The sequence below is a fragment of the Meleagris gallopavo genome, chromosome 2 (genome assembly GCF_000146605.3).
Source record: "Meleagris gallopavo isolate NT-WF06-2002-E0010 breed Aviagen turkey brand Nicholas breeding stock chromosome 2, Turkey_5.1, whole genome shotgun sequence".
Classification (NCBI taxonomy): domain Eukaryota; kingdom Metazoa; phylum Chordata; class Aves; order Galliformes; family Phasianidae; genus Meleagris; species Meleagris gallopavo.
The window spans coordinates 4,833,541-4,853,985 of record NC_015012.2 but is presented as its reverse complement, the minus strand read 5'-3'; the positions used below and the strand labels follow the sequence as shown (position 1 = coordinate 4,853,985).

The 20,445-nt window shown below is 41.1% G+C and overlaps 1 protein-coding gene across 4 annotated transcripts in view; it reads right to left on the bottom strand.

The window, feature by feature from the left end:
- MACROD2 (mono-ADP ribosylhydrolase 2) overlaps positions 1-20,445 on the bottom strand; it is an 835,869-nt gene that overhangs the window by 247,788 nt on the left and 567,636 nt on the right. For all 4 annotated transcript variants that reach the window (XM_019612526.1, XM_010706427.2, XM_010706430.2 and 1 more), the window contains exon 7: positions 11,727-11,800. In XM_019612526.1, coding sequence (XP_019468071.1) covers positions 11,727-11,800 — 74 coding nt within the window. The remainder of the gene's footprint in view (positions 1-11,726; positions 11,801-20,445) is intronic.

Here is a 20,445-nt window from a genome sequence, read left to right as displayed (position 1 = left end):
TTCTCAGAACTTCCCTGCTAAAGCTCCTGCAATACTCCAGGTAAAAAACACGTCAGCCTACCCTGCTCCTGTCTACCGGCAGACCTTACCAAAGGGAAAATGCAGATTCACTGCTCATGGCTGCTGCTAGGTATCTGCTCTCCCTTGCCAGACCTAGCTCTTCAGACCACAGCAGGACCTTTCTTTCCCACATACAAAGCCTAGAATGCAACCAGAAATTGCTAGCAATGATCAGTTACCGACCACCTACTTGGAAATCCCAGTTCACTGTGCCATCAAGCACTGAAGCAATATTTATGCTCGTTATTATCTGCCTATAGAGAACTCCTTATTCTCTAACGGTTTCCAAAAATCTTTGTTACTCATTTCTCTCTCAGCTTCTACTGTTCGGAAGCATCATACAAGCGAGATTTATTTCTGCAATACCACGGCTATAAATTGCATATGATGGGATTGTCCCTCAGATACATCTCTGTCTCTGAGCCCTGCAGAATCTGAAACACCATGCTCACAACAACACAAATGCCAGTGAATATATAACCATTATTTCTGTAAATATTCGTACTTTCAACATGGGTGCCAATTCATTCTTTTCATCTGCCTCCTCTAACAAATGCTAACACTGCCATCATTAAAGATACGAACGCCTGCCCTTCCTCATTAGCAACTGTGCTGCAAAAATTCTCTCTGCCAAAATTTAGGGGAGCTTTGAGGACTAGTGTTAGTCTATAGAAGCTTATCCTCTACTTTTACACTCAGAGCTTTGAATTACAAGCATCTTTGATCTTCTGGGAGACTGCAGTTTCTTACATCCTCATCTCCACCTTGCTAATGGGGGCGTCAGTCACCAACAGTGTGACAGGCAGTTTCCATATTCCCACGTAGACCTGGACCCATCCTAAGAGCATTCTCACATAAGCAACCTGTAGTTATAATGAGATTTTATTCTCATACGCTACACCCCATAAAAATCACTCCGGAAAAAAAAAATGCCTAGGGCATTCTACAAATCTAAGTATGTATATTAATTAGATTTTGCGCTTATGCTATCTCTAAGCTATATCAATGCACATGTAATTCAAAAAAATATCAAGGGCAGTTGTGCCTCAACTGTCTGAAGGGAAATATATTTGCTCTGTAAGTATTTAATGAACTTAATATCTTGTCTGCAGGGAGAAATTTTAACGGGGGACACAGAGCACTGAGGCAACAGAGTCACAGTGAAAGTCAGCAGGACTAAAGCTTTTAATTTCTACTCTGCCTTTTGAAATATTTCCCCATCAGAGGTTATCATCAGTCAGGCCGTATATTAAGTGTATGCATTCCCAAAGGAAGATGTTTGTTTAAATATCCAGAGGGAAGAGGTTATCATCTAACAGGTATCAAGTTCTAAGATTGAGTTCAGAGGACTCAAAGTGTTATATGATAAGTTTTATACATTAGGGCAACGTTTCACGCGTTCACTTCAAAACAGTAAGCAGCAATGCAAGTTCAAAGACTTCTTCCACACACAGAAAAGATATTTGACATGTAGTCTTGCAAAACAAGGGAAAATTAAAAAGAATTAATGAAATAAATCAAATATGCTGTACTTTGGGAATAAAGCACCAGCTACACATTAACATCTCAACAGAAGAGTAAGATTACGAACATACAATTAGATGGCTAAGGCTTTTTTAACCTTTTGACACACAAAACCCAAAGGGACTTCACATGAAAGGTGAGATTTCCAGCAGAAGAGGTTGAAAGTTGCACATAAAACCCATCTCTCAGTCTAAGAACAAGTAGCTGGACTGAGGCTCCAACACCAGTCCCTGGTAAGTGCGTGGAAAAGCTGGAAGGAAGATGACAGGAAAGAATGCAGACCTGAAAACCCTTCCTCACACCTCGACCAATCTGGTATGCTCCAAGACGGGCTCATGACACACTGTACCTTCTTGCAGGGGCTGCCCTCTCTTCCAGAAAGACACCTTTCCCCTGGATTTATCACATATAGACTGACCGAAGGATGAACAGGTAGCTGCTGTTCTTAGATTTTATTTCAGACTGAAGCACTAAAGAGTACAACAGTGTATTTGCATGCCGTATTTTTAATAGCAAAGACAAGGAAAATATACAAAGTTCGGTGCTGCTGGTTCATGATGAAGAAAGAGGGGAAATTAGAGGGGCACGAGCAAATCCAGCATCGTTATTTAGAAGGCACAGCTGCAAGTCACATCTGTGCTCTTTCACAGTGACTTCCAATTCTGCTGTACAATTATGCAGCTCTTTAACCTACTTAATTCTGATTTAATTCTAACTAGTATTGGTCACCTTAACCACTAGTAGTTTTCTGGTTATTTTACAAGTGCCAAAGCATTTTATTTTATGTTGTTTTATTTTTATTTTAAAGAAAAAAAAATAATGAACTCAATTTAGATTTAGTGCTGGTAAACAGCCTATAGCAATACAAATGAATCTTCACTCATATCTCATGAGAGATCAGGTTAGGAGCAAGGTGAGAAACTTAGTGAGAGTCTTTTTGCAGCTTTTGTCCAAAAACTTTCCTCTGGAAGCACCGTGTACAGCCCCACTGCTACTGAAGGAAAGAATATTATAGCTCATCTTAAGAGTAATTATTCTCCATTTCTTCCTCAGCATAGAAGAGTCAAATAATCTGTCCTGAAGTCTAAGTAGGAAGGCCGTACATATCCTTAAACTGTGCCCACTTCTGGATTTAAACAAATTGCTCTGCGTTAACTAACAGGTATTTTATCTTGGAAGCCTGTCCTGCATTTGAACACGTTCCCATTGTCAATGCACCCCACATCCACAGCACTCTTCTCATTTGTTCTGTCATTTCATATATAGCAGACAAACCCATTTTTCACCTTCTCAGGAATACAGTGTGATACAGAACCTATGAAGTATGTGGCCAATATCATCTAACCTATTAAATGTCAGAATCATATATCTCAAACGCTGTGTCAAGATGCTGTAGTCTGGCAGCAAGGAACTCATTTTTATTTTTTTTTCTCACGAGGAAAGCACCCTGGCTACAAGGACCCATGTGGGTTCAGTTCTTCATAGATTTGATTGTAACCCACTGCTGAAAGCAACACCAGGCTGAGAGATGATGCTGGCATTGGCCAGACTAAACCTTAGATGAGAAAACAGAACAGAAGTTAAAAAGAATTCCCTTTACAATTAGGTAGCTTGTTCCAGTTCTTCCCTTGCAGCATGGCCTGATGGCTGCATTCCTGAGAATCACCTGATGTGATTTTGTATTTTATTTCACCCTCACATGCCATATTGGACGTTCTGCTCTGGCAGAATTGTAGGCAAAAGGACTGAAGCGGCAGCTTTCCAGAAGCCACCCAACTATGTCAGCTTGCTGGAAATGGAACACCGAGAAGCAGACATCGTATGTTCCGCAGGATGCCAGGAAAGTGCCAGTGGAACAAAGCGTGTGCTTTGGCTGGTGCAGCCAGGCACTGCCCATGCCAGCAGAGAGGTTTTGCTCAGTGCCATGTTGTGTTGCATGGGCACGGGTGGCAGCTGGTCCAACTGCCCACCTTCAGCACACGCTGGGTTGTGGAGCTGCAGCACCTCTGGGGCATGCTGGGGGCTCAGATCACACGGCCAGATGCTTCCCATCTGCACCGGAGAGTTGGTTCAGAGCTGATAGCCTTGCAGACAGAAGAAACCCCAAATGGAGGGCCCGATCTGTAGGCTGTGGGGTGGGATGTGGGTGCTCTGCTCCCTGCCCCACACACCCGTGCTCCGAGGCCAGGTGAAAGTGACCCTACACTGGTTCATCTGCTGCTGGCTGTGCCTGTCCTCATGAGATGACCTCTGCTGAGAGTCATTATGGGAGCCCTCTGGCAGTGCTCCCCAAAACCGAATTCAAACTGACCCTCCAGCCCTTCCTCTTACCCTGATACCACTCTCAGACAAGGTTTAGGCGGCCCTGTGTTGGGCTCCATGGTCCTTGTGGAATCCTTCCAACTGGGGGTATTCTATGATTCTATGGTAAAAGGCAGCAACAAGGCAAAAATGCAGGCTGGACCTCTTCTATATTGAGAAGACTGTTAGAATTATTGGGATTTCTGTCTGAAAGCCTGTACTAAAATAAAGTTATTATGATGTATTTGTCATACAGGAATTAACAGGAAAAGAAAAAGTAGCTTGTTTGCAAATTATTTTTAAATATCCTCACTACAGTAGTCAGATCATAGATTCATAAAATCATAGAATGGCCTGGGTTGAAAAGGACCACAGTGCTCATCCAGTTCCAACCCCCTGCTATGTGCAGGGTCACCAACCAGCAGACCAGGCTGCCCAGAGCCACATCCAGCCTGGCCTTGAATGCCTCCAGGGATGGGGCATCCACAGCCTCCTTGGGCAACCTGCTCCAGTGCCTCATCACCCTCTGGGTGAAAAAATTCCTCCTAATATCTAACCTAAACCTCTCCTGTCACAGTTTAAAACATTCTGCAGATATTTCTGTTTGTTTACCTACATGTTACAAACATATCTAGCTATTCCGTTTCTTTTTATCACAACTGCCAATTGTAAGGATAAAAAGAACAAATGCTTTGGAAAATTTAACTTATTAGATGGTTAACTAGTGTAAACACAAAAGAAACCATGCAGAGACCTGTCTTGTATTAGTGGCACTAATTAGCTGTAATGGAGTTTCAGAAGTCATTACACAGTGCACTAAATGTGTATAAATTTTTTGCAAATTCATCTCTAGTATGCATAGAAGTGGATTTCCTCAACAGTTTGGGTGGGGAAGGGGTGACAGAAAGCTGTGTTTCTCTCCTTAGACCCTTCCTGGTCACAAGTGAGTGGCACAGAGACAGTTCACGTGGAAAAACCACAGCAACCACAAGCCCTATAATGCTTTTTCAAGAGGAGGTGCCTTCCTGCCTTTCTTCAATTGCTGCATCAAAAATAACAAAAGCTTTTTAAGTTTAATAAAGTATCGTGTATAATGAATAGGGGCTTTGTCTGCTTTGCTTTATCAGCCTTCCACCTGAATAGCAGTCCGAAGAACATAGAAGAAAGCATCATTGCCTCGGCAGCTTACTTATCATTTCAGGAAATGACTTGCCTGTTGGGATGATAGTTAGGTTTGGGCTTTGGGGACAGAACTGAATCTCTTTGAGCCTGGTGAGAGAGCAGCCACACAGACCGAGTAAATCATTTTAATTTTGTACAAGTTGAAAAGCATTTTTTCCTCGACTTCAGCTAGATGACAGTGGCATGATGGCTGATTTTCATTTCAATCAGAGCAGCATATGATTACCACCTAATTAGAATGTAGAAATAGAAAGGAGATCATTTTTTAACCTACCCAAGAGAACGGTGTTGGGGAGGGGGGAAGATTATGTTAATCAAATGATACTGGCATCTGAGAGCTACCAAAATAGCCACCTGAATTATTGGCACCCTGACCGTCCTTGAGGATCCATCCCTGGCTTCAACAGAAGCCCATATTTTCAGAGCTTTATTTCTAAGTAATAAATATATTTTAAAATAAATACATGTCACTGCAGGCCCAAACTTGTCATAAAAGATATCACCGTAGGCATAAATATATATGCCTACTATTCTTTTTCTTCGAAATCACACACACTTTTTATCTGACAACTGTAAAACTAAGCATGAAAGCTAGCCACTCCACACCAAAAGTAATACAGTCTTAAGGGGAATTGCCTGTATTAGGTCATTAAAACAAACAAAAAAAACCAACAAACTTTCATTAATTAGATATTGTCAATTAGTTACTCCTCTTATGTAAAACTTTAGCAGCTGTGCCTACGGGTACATAATTGAGGTTACATTAAAGTAAACTGCATCAGGCAACATCTTCCAAGACTCACTGTCTCCATCCGCATCCTTCTATAGAGATAAGGACAAGAGCTCATCTCAAGATGGCACTTTGTTTAATTGTCTCTGAATAACAAGGAGACAAAATTAGGTCATTGAGACCACCAAAAGGAGGGGGGGAAGAGAAAGAAAAAGTTAAAAAAAAAAAAAAAAAAAAAGAAATTATCTTTCAGTCAAGCAGATTACAGAAATACCCAAATTAGGTTGTCCTGATGTTTTCATAGGCTCAGGAGGCAAAGCAATTTCGTGTTAGCTGCCTGACCCAGTTTTGAAGGGAGAGACGAGAAGCGCTCCTTCCCTGCTGTCTTACACCCCCAACACGTACACCCACGGATCGTACCACTGCACAGCACACACAGCCACAGTGACATGGTACCCAACCGGGCTGCCACCCTTACCTGCAGAGTGCTGCACGTGATGCTGTGATCCTATTTGCATGCCCCTAAAGAAAGCTGTAGTGCTTTGGAAAACTCACTCAGGTACGCCTGCGCTATCCTGCCAGTGGCAATACAGAGCACAGCAACTCCCTCTGCTCTGCCCTTCCAGGCAGAGGCTCACCAAGGCAACATCTACCTCCCTCAAACGGATGCTAGGTGGTACCCAGCACCATTTTAGGAACTCAGGATAACCTGCCTGGCACACAGATGTCACCTGGGAGGCTGGGAGCACTCCTGTAGGTCCTGCCCCATATCTGCTAGCCCACACAGCTGCCCTGCCTCCCCTCAGGCACCTAACACCAATGTTGTTTTTTTTTAATTTCTGCAACAATAACTCTCAGAGCAGAGATGCCTCAAAGCAGGCTTGCTCTGGGTGGCCAACACATGGCACAGCTGGATTAATGCCCACTGGGCCACCCAGCTGCAACACATCTGGGGAAGCTTCTCCCTCACTGCTCTGCTCCAGCCCTGCCCAACCATGCTTGCTGCAGCATCGCAGTGAAGAGCTCTGTAAAGACACAGAGAACCCTATCGGTCCCAGTGTAGGGAATGCTTTCCCAGCTCTCCCTGGTCTCATACTGCAGTGCCTGCTCGCAAGGCAAAGCCAACTGCTCATACATATGGGAATCAGTGCACAGGAAAGGTAATTCCACTTTGACTGTCTCAGCAGTGGAAAATACCGCTGTGATTTGGATGAAGCACAGTACAAAATAAAGCACAGGTGCAGGGCGTCTATATTATGGTGAGCCTAACTTGAGAAACCAGGTGTTTCCTCCTAAAAATGTTGGCCCTGAGAAACACAGCACTTCTGGTCCTGCCTATGTCACTGAAAACTGTTCTGCTATTTTTTGATTTTTACTTTTTAATCTCACTGTGTTATGCTGGAAATGTACAATTTCTCCCTCCCTTCTTTTGGGGAAGGAGGAGGCAGAAAGGACAGTAAAATAACGTGTAACTACTTGCTAAAACACAGACTTGAATCTCATATCTCATGTACTTTAGGCAAAGTAAGAAAAAGTCTCTTTTCAATAGTGACTCTAATGAAAAGGATTCAGGAACGTGCTGATTTATTTTCCATCTATGTGCTTTTAATCTGCATCAGTTATTTCAATGGAACACATATTGCAATCACACTTTCCTGGTTGTTGTTCTACTGAGGCGCATAATAAATGTTGTGAGATATTGTGCAAGAGAAAGAACAATACTTTGAGCTAAATGTGCTGTTAAATTAAAGTCTTTTCTTGAGCAGTGAAAAGGTCCTGAGGCTTTTCATGTCAGTGACACAAGGTAAGGCACACTCTTTTTTATTTTTCACCCTTTTGAGACACACAGCGTGATCTTAAAGCACTGGAAAATAACAGTACCTTACATTGCAAATGTTCAAAGATATCTGCCATGAAAAACACAAGCACAACCCCACCACCACTCCAAAAAATGCAGGGGTCAAGTACTTAAGGGTGTCACATTTCCTCTGTGATACACTGGGGGAAGTCAAGTGGCAGTTACCTCCATCCTTGCCAAATCATCCCAAAAAGAAACGCGCAAAATTGTTCAAAGAGCTTAATGTGCATTTTTTAAATGAATCCCGGTGTATAATTTCCTAAAGGATAGGAATCAATTCTATTTTGTGCTCTGAAGAATTCTATTAAACCTTTAGAGCACTTTGTGAAATGTGAAAATGCAGTTTGCTAAGGAGATAGCCGAGGTGGTCTGCAGTAAATTAACCCAGTACTGCTGACTGTTGCCATTCTTTGAGCCTGCTCCGAGGGATTTCTATGCTTACAGTATAACACCATTTACCAGCTTCTAAACTAGATTTGCCCTCTGGCTGCAAGTCAGCAGACCTTAGTGTAAAACACGGCCAGAAATTAGTTTGACTTAGAGTTGCATTTCAAGACCAGAGCAGTGCTGCGTGTTAGAAACAACTAAGAACCAACCATTCCTTCCAATCCTGTTGTTTTCCCTCGCGGACTCGGTGTAGTTAAGTTTCAGGCCGTCTGGCTGCCATGGCTGCTGCCCTTCCTGGCTGCAGGTTGGCGTTCAGTCCATTACAATGGATCCTTCTCTCCCTAGCTTTGTAACAATTAACCTCAGACAGGTGCTAACTTCATTTGCATGGTAATGAGGCATTCATCTGAGCCACGTCGAAGTTAAGCATGCTAATAAGTTTTTATGCAAGCACCTGAGGGGTCAAGCACAACAACGGACTTGGAAGAGAAAACCTTTCATTAAATGCAAATCACTTTTCTTGTAAATACTATGTCAGGGAACTTCGTAGGACTCTAACGCAGCTCACAAGAATGGAGTCATTTAGGTTAGATTTTCAGGGCCCCAGGCAGACTGAGGAACATAGCCACTGATCTATTTATATTTTGAATTAATATCAGATTGGGTGAAATCCTCATTACGGCATCAAAGCAGAGAAAGACCTACATGAAGGTAAAGAGTAGAAAGTAACAATATTGCCTCATATTTCACAGATTTGCCACGGTTTCCTGGGATGCAGGAAGGCAGATAAGACATTACTGCCATACAGTGCAACAAAGACTGCAGTATTTTGTCAGGTTTCCATCTTCTTTACCTACGTGCTGTTGTCAGGCATGTTGTGGGGTAGGCACATTTCCTAGTGAGTACACTCTCATTTTGGTCTTTGCCTTGCACTAAAAACTTCACAAATCCATCCAATTTACATTCTACGTGCAGAGATGGAGGTTTTGGTTAGAACAAGCAGTACGAGACAAAAAGCAGCAGCCAAACATCTTTGGGACTGAAGGAGAAGAACATGGACAAGATTTTTCAGTTAAAGATTCCTCAGGAAGGAATGAAAGGAAGAAGCTGATTCATTGAAGTCCAGCACAGCCAAATGCAGAAGGACTCTTGCTCAGGCGAGGCTGTTAGCAGGACAGACTGACCTGTTCTGACAGCAAAGCCACTGCCAGGGGAGCAGTTCTGGCCAGGGATTACAGCAGTGAAATACGGGCAGCCTTCTGAAAAGATGACCTCATGGCAAATCGTTCAAGGTTTTGCTCCTAGCCTAGAACAAGCAAATTTAAATATCCAGTGGGAATAGAGGGAGCTGCTCTATCTCTGTGACAAAAACTTACAGGGAGATCTCTACGGTATCTACAATAAGAGTAGGCTCTATTGTTGAGACGTAAGTAGTCCCTGTCAGTGGCAGGGTGGAACATTTGGGTGATGAATAATACCCAGTGCCCCCAAGCAAATCCAAGGCAATGGATCTGATTCACACTTAGCGTTGTGCTATGTCAATTCATTTAATCCAGACAAATAATACCCACCTTGTTACAAACATTAAACAGTGACCCAACAACTGCACGCTCCCAAAGATCACCTTCACCGCATGAGATACCGCTGTCCTCAGTACAATTGCTAAGTATTTTAATTTTGCTGCTGATCGACCTATGAAATGTAAACCAACGGCTCTTTCCACTGTACAAACATCATAAGCTCTAGCTGTTTCTTTAAAAAGAACACAGATGAAATTTGAGTTTGTGGGGAGTAAGTAAGGATGTTTGAAGGTAGACAGCCAAGAAAACTAAGGAAACAGAAGGGAATATAATACAGTGAGAAAGGAGAAATCGTGCTTATTCAGAGCTCATGGCTTACATTAATCTGTGCAGGCCACAGATGCAATGGAATTTTACGTTTTACTTGCAAGAAGTGCTTACAGCTCAATCAGAGTCAAAAACATATACAACAATCATCATCATTTCAATCGCTATGGGCTATGAGCCTTAAGTCTGCTTCCAAGACAGAAATGAAGCTGCCTGAAAACCAAGGGAGGAACTCACCTGAAGTCTATGAAGAGAACCAGAAAACTGTGGAAGCAGCACACTGATGAAAAAAAGGGGGAACATGTAGTGCATATGTGGGTTTCCAGGCCAAGTCAAGGCAGAAATAGAAAAAGGGAAGACTCAAAGTCTACACTAAAAGATAAAGTCATCATACAGCTGAGAAGCAATGGCATAATCATAGAGCAGAATACTCTAGAAAAGAGCTTTCATCAAGAAAGCTTTTATACATGTGATAGGCGTTCTACCAAACGAAGCCAAGTTTCTTGTAATAACGCTAAGAAAAAAGTAATTAAGGGATGTTTATATAACATATATTCAGTTTTTGAAATAGATAGAACTTAGTTCTGGAGTAAAGAGAATAGTTTCAGTCCATTTCTAAATTACGTGGTAAAAATGCAACTAAATTATATATAATATTGTAAAGGAAAGTGTTAAAGTCTATCCATCCAGATCTGCTCCACTGCTCAAATATTTAAGTCATGGAAAATACCAAGGTTCCACTTGGAACCACAAAGATACATTGACCGAGCATGCACATTCCTTGGTGTTCCTTTTGGCATTCAGGTTTGAAAAATCTCAGTTTACCATTCAAATCTCAATATAGTATTTCCTTACAGTTATGTAAAAACAAAAAAACAAAAAACAACCAAACCAAACCAAAACAAAAAAACATCAAACCATAAAGCTATTAAATTCTTCCTGTCAATTATCAGAATCTCTTAGCAGTAAAATACTCTGCAAAATACACAGATAAAGGAAAATATACTACTAATTACACCCCTGTATCTATTTCTTCTACTTTGTTAAATATTTTCAGACAAAAATACTGAGCAACTTGAGCTGTCTGAGATCTGCTGGCTGTCATTAACAGGAAGCAGGCATTTCTTCAGTTCAAGACATCATGTTTATTTCATTTGGTCTGTCATTACTTTGCTTCTTTGTCGCATTTCTCCAATTCAGTACTAGGAACTCTCAGACTGCTAAGAACAAAAACCAGAGAAAGACAAAAACTAGAAAAGGAAGATCTGGAGATCATGCTGTCGAAAGCATTTTGTCTTATAAAAATAATAACCATCACGTTGTCATTGGAAGAAGGCTGGTACTGTTAGAAAATCACTGTTGAATCACATGTTTACTGAGAGTTCTAGGGAAAATGAACCATAAGCAAACCAAAATTAATAAAAATAGAAAACACTATCATAGTTCTTTACTGTAAAGTGACCCCTGAGCACCAGTGACCTTTGGTGACTGTTTCCACTGACAACTATTACATACATTTCCTTTCCAAGACTCTCCTCATTATTAGATGAAAACTGTGACGCTCAGAACCAGCTCAGAAAGAGAATAGACTTTTACTTTGCCAGGAAAGAATACAATGCACAGGAAACGCAGAGTGTGGTTTCAAACAAAGCTATTTCCCTCCAACTCCATTGTAGATTTTAAATATAACAGTCTTTGCCCTGCCATATTGTCTCAGCCTGATTTCATTTGTTTCAGACTAAACATTCAGCTGATGTTTACTCTTTCCACAGTTTCAGTATCAAAGTCCATAATTAAAAAAAAATAAAAATCGGGAAATTTACATTTTATTCCATACCTCATTGTGATTCTTGCTTAACCATTCCTTAGTAGTGTTAAGAGCAATGACAGCAGCAGGCTCATTTGGAAAACCTGAAGACAGAAGAAATGAGAAATAAATTGAAGGTAGACATTTTTCTCCACCTATAAGAAAATGGATTCTGTTCCCACCTTCTTCGGTTTAGGCTTGGGATTACTTTTGGTCACCGCTCTATTTTAAAGATTGTTTTTAAAGGTTTTAGGTGATATTATTTATTCTTTTCCTAGGTAAAAAAATTGAAAATAGGGGCAGTGATTTTCTATTAGTGTTTTTTATTTGACTTCGTTTTTAACTCTGGTTAGGAAAACTCAGCAGCTCTAGGAACAACAGAGAGTTATACATGTGTCATACTAGGCAGGCAACAATATAACATACATCACAGTAACAAATGCTAGGCTTACATCTCACAGCACAAGTTTCTTCTTTAATCCATCTGTCAGCTAAGCTATACAACACTATGATCCCAGTGCCATAGGTCTCATAAAGATAAAAATGCTTGACATATAAATCTCTTAATTTATGACCTAAAACATAACAAACAACTTTGGAAATTAAAGAATTCATGAAGCATAAGCATACAAATTTAAGGCCTGATATTGCATGATATACTAGCAATAGCAACTCCCCCCAGCACTAAACAATATCAGAAATCTTTCCAGGGATGCAGACTTTTTGCTTTGATGGTCTCTATCTATCATATCTAAAGATGCTTTCATTACTTAGGCAGCCTTAATTTAATTTTCCTTTAAAATCCTAACTTGAGGGCAGCAAATCATTTCTGTGAGGATTTAAATATAAAAACCCATAAGCTGTATGAATAGCCCTCAGTAGGTTAGATTAATAGAACAGCCTTTGAAGAGGTGGAGCTGCAGGCACTGCGTACAAGCAAGCAAAGGGTCTAGACAGAAACAGGCATGAAATCTGGCACACAGATGCATGCATACAGCATTTTTTACATCATACATCACCCTCATGCCATAAGCTGAAGTAAAGACACTGCAAAAAGCAGTAGATGCACCCGGCTTTTTGACATGGCTTGTTAGCCACCAAAACCTATGTTTTTAACTTATGCAGAGCTAGACTGAAAAACAAACAAAATCTCTCTGCTCTCCTTGAGTCATGCCCCCAGCATTACTCTCCATAACTGAACTGGATTTGCAAGGATTTTTTCCATTGGCATTATTTTCAAGAGACAAATGACAGCTATCCAACAAGCTAAGTAGAATAGTCACTGTTTGGGTTCACTTCCTTTCTGCATGTTTCTTCATAAAACGTAGGTGTGTTTCTTTTTTTCCAGGTCCAAGATGAAAAATTAGCCAAGATCCCACAACTATTAATGTGGATACACCCACCATTGCTGAGAACACATACTCCCATGACGTTTAATAACAGTGCTGCTATCATCAAGGCATGTGACCAAAGACACAAACTAATGAATGCTTCAGTGGTTTTATTTCACAGTATTGCAGAGTCACAGAATTGCAGGAGTTGGAAGGGACCTGAAGAGATCACTGAGTCCAGTCATCCTGCTAAGGCTGTTCCCTACAACAGGTCACACAGATAGGCCTCCAGATGGGCCTTGAGTATCTCCATAGAAGGAGACTCCACCACCTCTCTGGGCAGCCTGTTCCAGTGCTCTTGTCACCCTTACCGTAAAGAAGTTCTGCACGCTTATATGGAACTTGTTATGTTCAAGTTCTAAGTCATTACTCCTTGTCCCATTTGCTACACACCACTGAGAAGAGCCTGGCCTCATCCGATTGCCTCCCATCTCCCTTTAAATAATGGTAAACATTCATCAGATCTCCTCTAAGTCTTCATTTCCCCAGGCTGCACAGCCCCAGGTCTCTCAGCCTTTCCTCACAAGGGAGATGCTCCAGGTCCTTTATCATCTTTGTGGCCCTCTGCTGCACTCCTTCTAGGAGATCCGTGTCTGATTTGAGCTCGGGAGCCCAGAACTGGACATAGTGCTCCAGGTGGGGCCTCGCCAGGGCAGAGCAGAGGGAGAGGATCACCTCCCTTGATCTGCTGGCATTGCCCTTTGTAATGCACCCCAGGGCAACATTGGCTTTCTTGGCCACAAGGGCACACTGCTGGCTCATGGCCAGCCTGTTGGCCACCAGAACAACGTATTTAGGTCATATAAAGTAACAGACCTCTAAGCAGACAGTCCATTTGAATTAGTAACATCCTATCTAAGAAACCGTGACTTTATAATACAGAAATTCTGCTCGAAGATTTTGGTAGGCTTGCTTGGACATTAAATGAAGACCATGTAGAGAGAGAAAAGCAGATTTCAGGCAACTAATAAACCATTGTTTATGCTCTGAATGGTTCATTTTCAGAACAATCCTCCCTCCAGCAAGATTCACTTTTCAAGCTTGTTTTTCTATTCACCTTCAATATGGTATTTGCCCAAAACTGTAAGAACACGCTTACAACTTTATAGAATTAGTTCTCTCTCAATAAATTGTGCATTATTTAGGAAACTGCTGCCATACTAACCAATCTTAAATAGAAGCTTACCTGCAAGACTGGTGTTCAATTCCTCTTAAGTAACCACAAACGTAAAGTAAATAAAATAAAATAGATCAGCAATCGAAATAAGAAGCTTTGAATCTTGTGTACAATTTCAGAAAAGATCTTAAAATCTACAGAAACCTTTTATGATGACAACTACTACTAAAAAAAAAATCTACTTAGTGCTTCATACAAATTTCTGGTAAATTTAAATGAAAGGATTATCTTTTTGGCTTTATGCAGAAGCGAGATGGAATTTGGCCTCCTGTTCCACACCGTGCACCAGCACAAAAAGCCTCTCAACAAAAAGTCTCTGATTCTCTAACAGAAAAATATTTGGTTTTATAGGACTGGGCTAAAGGGAGATAAAGTGAGACGGGATCTTTTTAAGCCTGTTTTTGCATTGTTATTTATTTATTTCTGAGCTGCATTTGCCTGCCACAACATTTCTGGCCCGCTCCCATACACACACACAGCCCTCCCCACTCCGCTTTCAGCAAAAAAGCAATCTCAGTGAGCACGTGGGAATCAAATTACTGGAGAGAAATAAGCTCAAGGAGCCTCACAGTTAACCGACTCCTGGAGCAGCAGCTCAGACAATTCTGGCTAAAGGCTCAATTTCACAAAAGATAAAACAGGTAAAGTAATAAGAGTGACACTGGCCCATGTTACTGCAGTGAGTGCTCCTCTGGAATACTGAAAAGGACAGGGGCGCAAAAAGGCAAAGGAGCATTATCTGTAAGGTGCAGACAAGCAGAGCCTCTGAAGGACTTCACTGGGTTTGTTTGGTTATAGAAAAAGGGGGGTTGGTAGGTTGTATGCCTGTGATAGGTGTGAGGGGAAGCATCTACTTACCAGCACACACAGCTCTCCAACACAGGCTGTGCTTCCTACATTCTGCAGTGGCAAAGCTTACATTTTGGCAACTGATCCTGCTATATCACCAGAACGTGACAGGTTGTCTTTCTCCTGAAAAGCTCTTTCAGAATGGGGTAACACCGCTGCAGCGCCCATTAACCACAGCTCATCGTCTGTTACCAGGATCAACTTTCAATCTTTCAACCATGGCAAACACTGAAGTAAGCAGTCACTGCCACTTGTGCCCCTCTCAGTTCAGGAACCCTCTCTTAAAGAACAGCCTTCTTCATTACTGTTCATGCTGACTTGCTACTGCAAAATCTCTAAAAATTACTTGGAATCCTGGAGGAAAACTCTCATGGTTTTGCCCAATTGCTTCACAGCTGAAGTCATTTGTGTAACATGTGAAGTCAGCCCAGACAGGACAGCCACCTTAGTACATAGTTATAGAAAAGTGACTGCTAGCTCTCAACACTGACCTTGGCTACCGGCATCACTCTAATTTCAGCCAAGCTTAGGAATTTCCTTTCCACCTATTTGTATGTTGCTAAGAGATGTCTATTCCCCTACTTTCACTCTTTGTTTCATGGCTATACCTCCAAACTGCCAACAAATAAACAACAAAGCAACAAGAAAAACTGAACTCCATTCCAAATGAACTCTGTTGCTTCTCATGTGTCCTTGGGCAGGCATTACCCACGGAGACAGTCTATGAAAGCTTTAAAAGATCTTCTGACTTATGAGCTTCTGCATCTGCTTCCAGGACTTTATCACCTTAGTCCTGGAAATTATCACGCTGACCTGAGAAATAGCAGTGAAACAAACGGGATGTTATGCAGGCTCCTGTGGTCATAACTTCTCAGAGAAGGGGTGATAAAATTTTACAGAACTGTTTCAACACGTTAGATATTAAATAATTGTGCTCTTTTAGAGAAACAAAGTGTGGATAGGGACTGAAGAAGACAGTAAGCGTGGAGATGCATGCTGAAGTTCCCCTTATATTTCTTTTTATTCCCTTAAAAACAACTGCTGAGAACATTCAAGTCCCCCTGTTTTATTAACATTCAAAAAATATGCAATGAATTCCCTGCTGTTCAACACACAGGACAAACGCCCAGCCTTTTGTGCTGAGGGGATTTAGCAGAGAAACATTCACACCATTGTGAATGTCTATTACTGTATGCCTAATTTGTCTGTGTAGTATTTGGAAAATGTATACTACACGTTCTTCAATGAATAGCGACGTAACAAGAATTTTGTGAGATAAAATTAATAGAAGTCTATTTAAGGGACTCAGACTGTACGGAGGTGCTGGGAGCTTTATCTGCTGTCTCTTTTACTGCCCTCAATTCACTGCTACATGTTATTAAAAAAGTCCAGCTCACAGACAGGTAATGCTGCCTCCCCATGAAAAGTCCATTAAGAAAACCTAAGTACTAAATAATGAACCCCTAATATGATATAGCTGAAGATGATGATAACGGATTATAGCTGTTAGGTTATAATGCTAACAAGCAAACGTCAATCCAGAAAAACACTTCAGTAGCCGCAGGGGTCAGTGTTAGAGTCTGTCAGTTTAACTGAGATGTTTTCAGTACATCAGCTCATCCTAAATTAAAAAAGAAAGGAAAAAAGGTCTTTTTTTGTTGGCACAGTCTAAATGCTACAAAGGTTTTTATTCATTTCCGTCTGCTCCCTTCTCTGCGGTTTGAGAATAGCTCATCACAATCTTAATATACTTATTTGCCAGTTTTAATGGTTTCATTTTGAAGCAAGTCATGAAAAAAACAAACACATTTCAGCACAAATGCTCATTTCAGAGTTTCCCATACTTTCTCAGAAAACATCTACACTGGGATGTTTGTGCACATATCAGGGACATACTGCTGTACAAGACTGCTCTAAAATCAAACCCGACTCCCATTGTTCAGTCAACACAACTGTCAAAATGGAGTTACTAGCATTATTCAGTTTATGTATTTGCCAATGATATTTAATAATGTTCTTCTCATAGGAGCTCAGCAGTCACATTTTGACAATGTGGAAATGTATAGAAGATCCCCTCCTCTTTTGGGTATATGCTCCACACAGCTAGTATTTGCTGTACTGTGTGCACTAGATGGCGTGGAAAATAAACTCTCACCAGGTTTGTTAAAAAGAGAAAAAAGCACCGAGCATTCATCCAATATATGGTCTGAAATCCAATATTGCTATCAGGGCTAAAAATGCTTTCTGAATCAGAGCAGACATGTGAGCAAATAAGCTTCATTATGGTCATGTGGGTTAAGACTTGCTATTGACAACACAGTAATCATAACACTTCAACCTCATCAATGTATGACAATAAAAGGGAACAAATGAGATGCATAGCCCAGCACGCCTGAGGTAGGGTTACTCAATACGTTCACTTGTCCTTCAGTTGTGAAACTAGCAGGAGTATAATCTTGCAACCAAACCCATATAATCATCTTGTCAAAGACGTATTATAGTAGTCAAAATGAATTCACTCGTGCTGAGCTGATTCCCATTACCATGGTAAATCTGGCCCTTCCGGAAGCACAGACGGTAGTATCCTACCAAGAACTCTGGTACTGCTATTGGGCTTTTCTTCTTTTTTTCTTCTTTTTTTTCTTTAACAACCACAGTCATGTGATGATTGGAAAAACAAGCTGACAAGTTGCTAGCTTTATCATTTTTGTGGTCACTCTCAACCTGAAAAGGAAATGAATCAGCTGCAGCCCTAATTTCAATCGGCTGCACTGAAGGCTAAAGAGGAGAGCTGTGAATCTTCTAAATAACCTACTTTGCCTTACTGAACTCATTCAGCCGAAGACAACCTTATTATTTGCTGTCTACTCAAAAATTAAGTCTCAGAAAGACAGTGAAACTATTGTGAAAATGCAGTAACTTTTGTTTACCCCAGTTACTCCAAGAAACACAGCCGCATGGACTTGCTGTATCCATTTTAAACTGTGCTACAGTAAGTAATTGGCATGTAAATAAAATTAAAAAGGAAAATGAGACATTTTCAAAATGCATAAAAAAAGCATTTTTCTGAAGAAATGTCTCTCAGTTCCTCTTGAGCAAGGAGCATGCTTTCTCATTTCCCTCAACTGAATAAATTCCGCAGCAACAGGAAAATAAATACAGTTCCTGAAGAATCACTGCCAATTGCATTCAACCACTGACTTGATAACAAGGCAGCTGGTAGAGGAAGGTTAGTAAAGGAACCCAAAATATGCATATAGCAACAAATAGAAGGAACCAAATGCCTCTGCTACACTGCTGTGACACAAAGTAGGTAGAGTACTGAAATGACAGAGAGCCCTGGAACGGCACAGGGTAACTCAGTGATCTCTGGTTCACAGAACCACAGGGGTTGGTAGGGAGCTTTGCAGGTCCTCTAAATCAAACTCCAGTTCAGGTGAGGGCTGGCAAAAGGGGACAAATACCACGCAAGCTGCAAGCTGAGATGCATGGGCTCCAGCTGGGCTGGCTCTGTCTCAGCTTGTCAGCAATGACAGACCCATGCATGCTCATCACTGTGCTGACCAACAGTGCTCTTGTCCTGTCAGCATGGCAATCCACCTTCCACATCTGCAGTTCAGCTGCTCTTCTGTACAAAAGCAAACCTGGACTTGGCATAAGGCTGCCAATGAAGAGGTCCCTTACAGGAAATTGGTGCAAGAAAAAAAGCAGGCCATCTGCTAGTTCTCTGAAACACACGTTATCACACCATGCTTCATTTCACACTCTACTACATTGATATCATTAGGAAAACATTTGTCATATAATGGTGATAAAAATATTGGCTGAATATAGAAGTAAGCTATAATTATGTAGGTCAATTGAAGAGATAGAGGCTTTCATTAACAAATCCTAGGATTCCAGTAAAGAAAAAGCTAGATTTTAAGTTTATTCAGCTGTCTGACGTTTGTCAGCATTGGTGGGAAAGAAAATAAAACGAGGAGCTTCTCTATGAGTACTGAGAGCTACATTACTGCAAGAGACATTATATCTGGATCCTGCAGGAGAGCTGAGTATTTGCAAAAACTGCACTTTTCTGCAGCAGGCCATATATTTTTATTAAAAGTCAAAATTTTGGTTTCATTCTTTTTCCAGCTTATATAGGAAGAGTGCTTGCAGGGTGACAACATCGAGGATAGACGGGTTCTCTAAGTGTCTTCTGAAAAAATGTAGCAAGCAATACTCAGAGACATTCTCAGAAGCTAACTGCTTCAGAGCTGTGCTGTTTACTGTGTTATGTGATGGAGCTGTTCTGTCTGTCAGAATATTTTAAAATGCTCATGTGGAACATTAAGGCTTCAAGCTGAATGTAATAGGGGAACTGCAGAAAGATGGCACAGTGCTGAAAGGGAAAAGATCTCTCCACTCCGGCAATAAGCATCCTAACATGGCATGAGAAAGTATATATAATGCAAAAGCAAGTGAAAGATGTACTTGCAGAGGTACTCATGCAATTATAAAATCTTACCTACAAGGGTGTATATACGTTTGTGCAAATTGCATAGCCATTTAGGCATATGTTCACGAGCTGTTCACGAGTTCAAGTACATCCTTCCTCTTAACACACTCCCTACCATATCTAGAATTACTGTTCCAGAAACGAGTGTTGCACAGAGAAATGCTAATTGAAAGAGGTTTCTAAATGCACATGAACTCCTTAATGCAGAGTATTTCATCTTCTACTTATTCATATGTAGCAAGTTGGGTTTTTTTGTGGGTGGTAACATAATCCAGCAAAAGTAATTTGAAACAAAGTGCAACACGCTAGTCAACTGTGAAATCTGCCATCATACACTGAATTGAACAGCAATGGGATATTGGCTTTATTGTAGTTTCAATTCCAGCACGGTCAAACGTTTTTTTTTCTACCTACTGATTAGAATAAAAATAATAAAAAACGCCTGAAGCAAAGTGTGAAGAACAAGTGCTACCTTCCTGAAATGCCTCAGAAGAGTTTAAAAAGTCAGCACCACCTCTCATTTGCAGCTTCTTGTTTTTGGGGTGTATGTGGTCCAATGCAGTGATGCTTAACCTTTGCTGACACTACCCCAGGAACTTCCTTGACATGAATTTCCCTAAGCATGAAGGGAAGTCTTTGCTTCCAGAGATCTGCTGGTCAGCGGTAGGAACGAGATGCAGTCCTGGTCCTCACAAAGCCATGTTCCCTGTTCGGAATGCATCTTGCAATTGATTGCAAACTCTTACAGAAGGTTCATCTGCAGATGAGATATCCTCGACGTGCTTCACAGTGCTGGAGATTCCTGATGTCTACTAGTGCTGCCTGCCTGTAGGC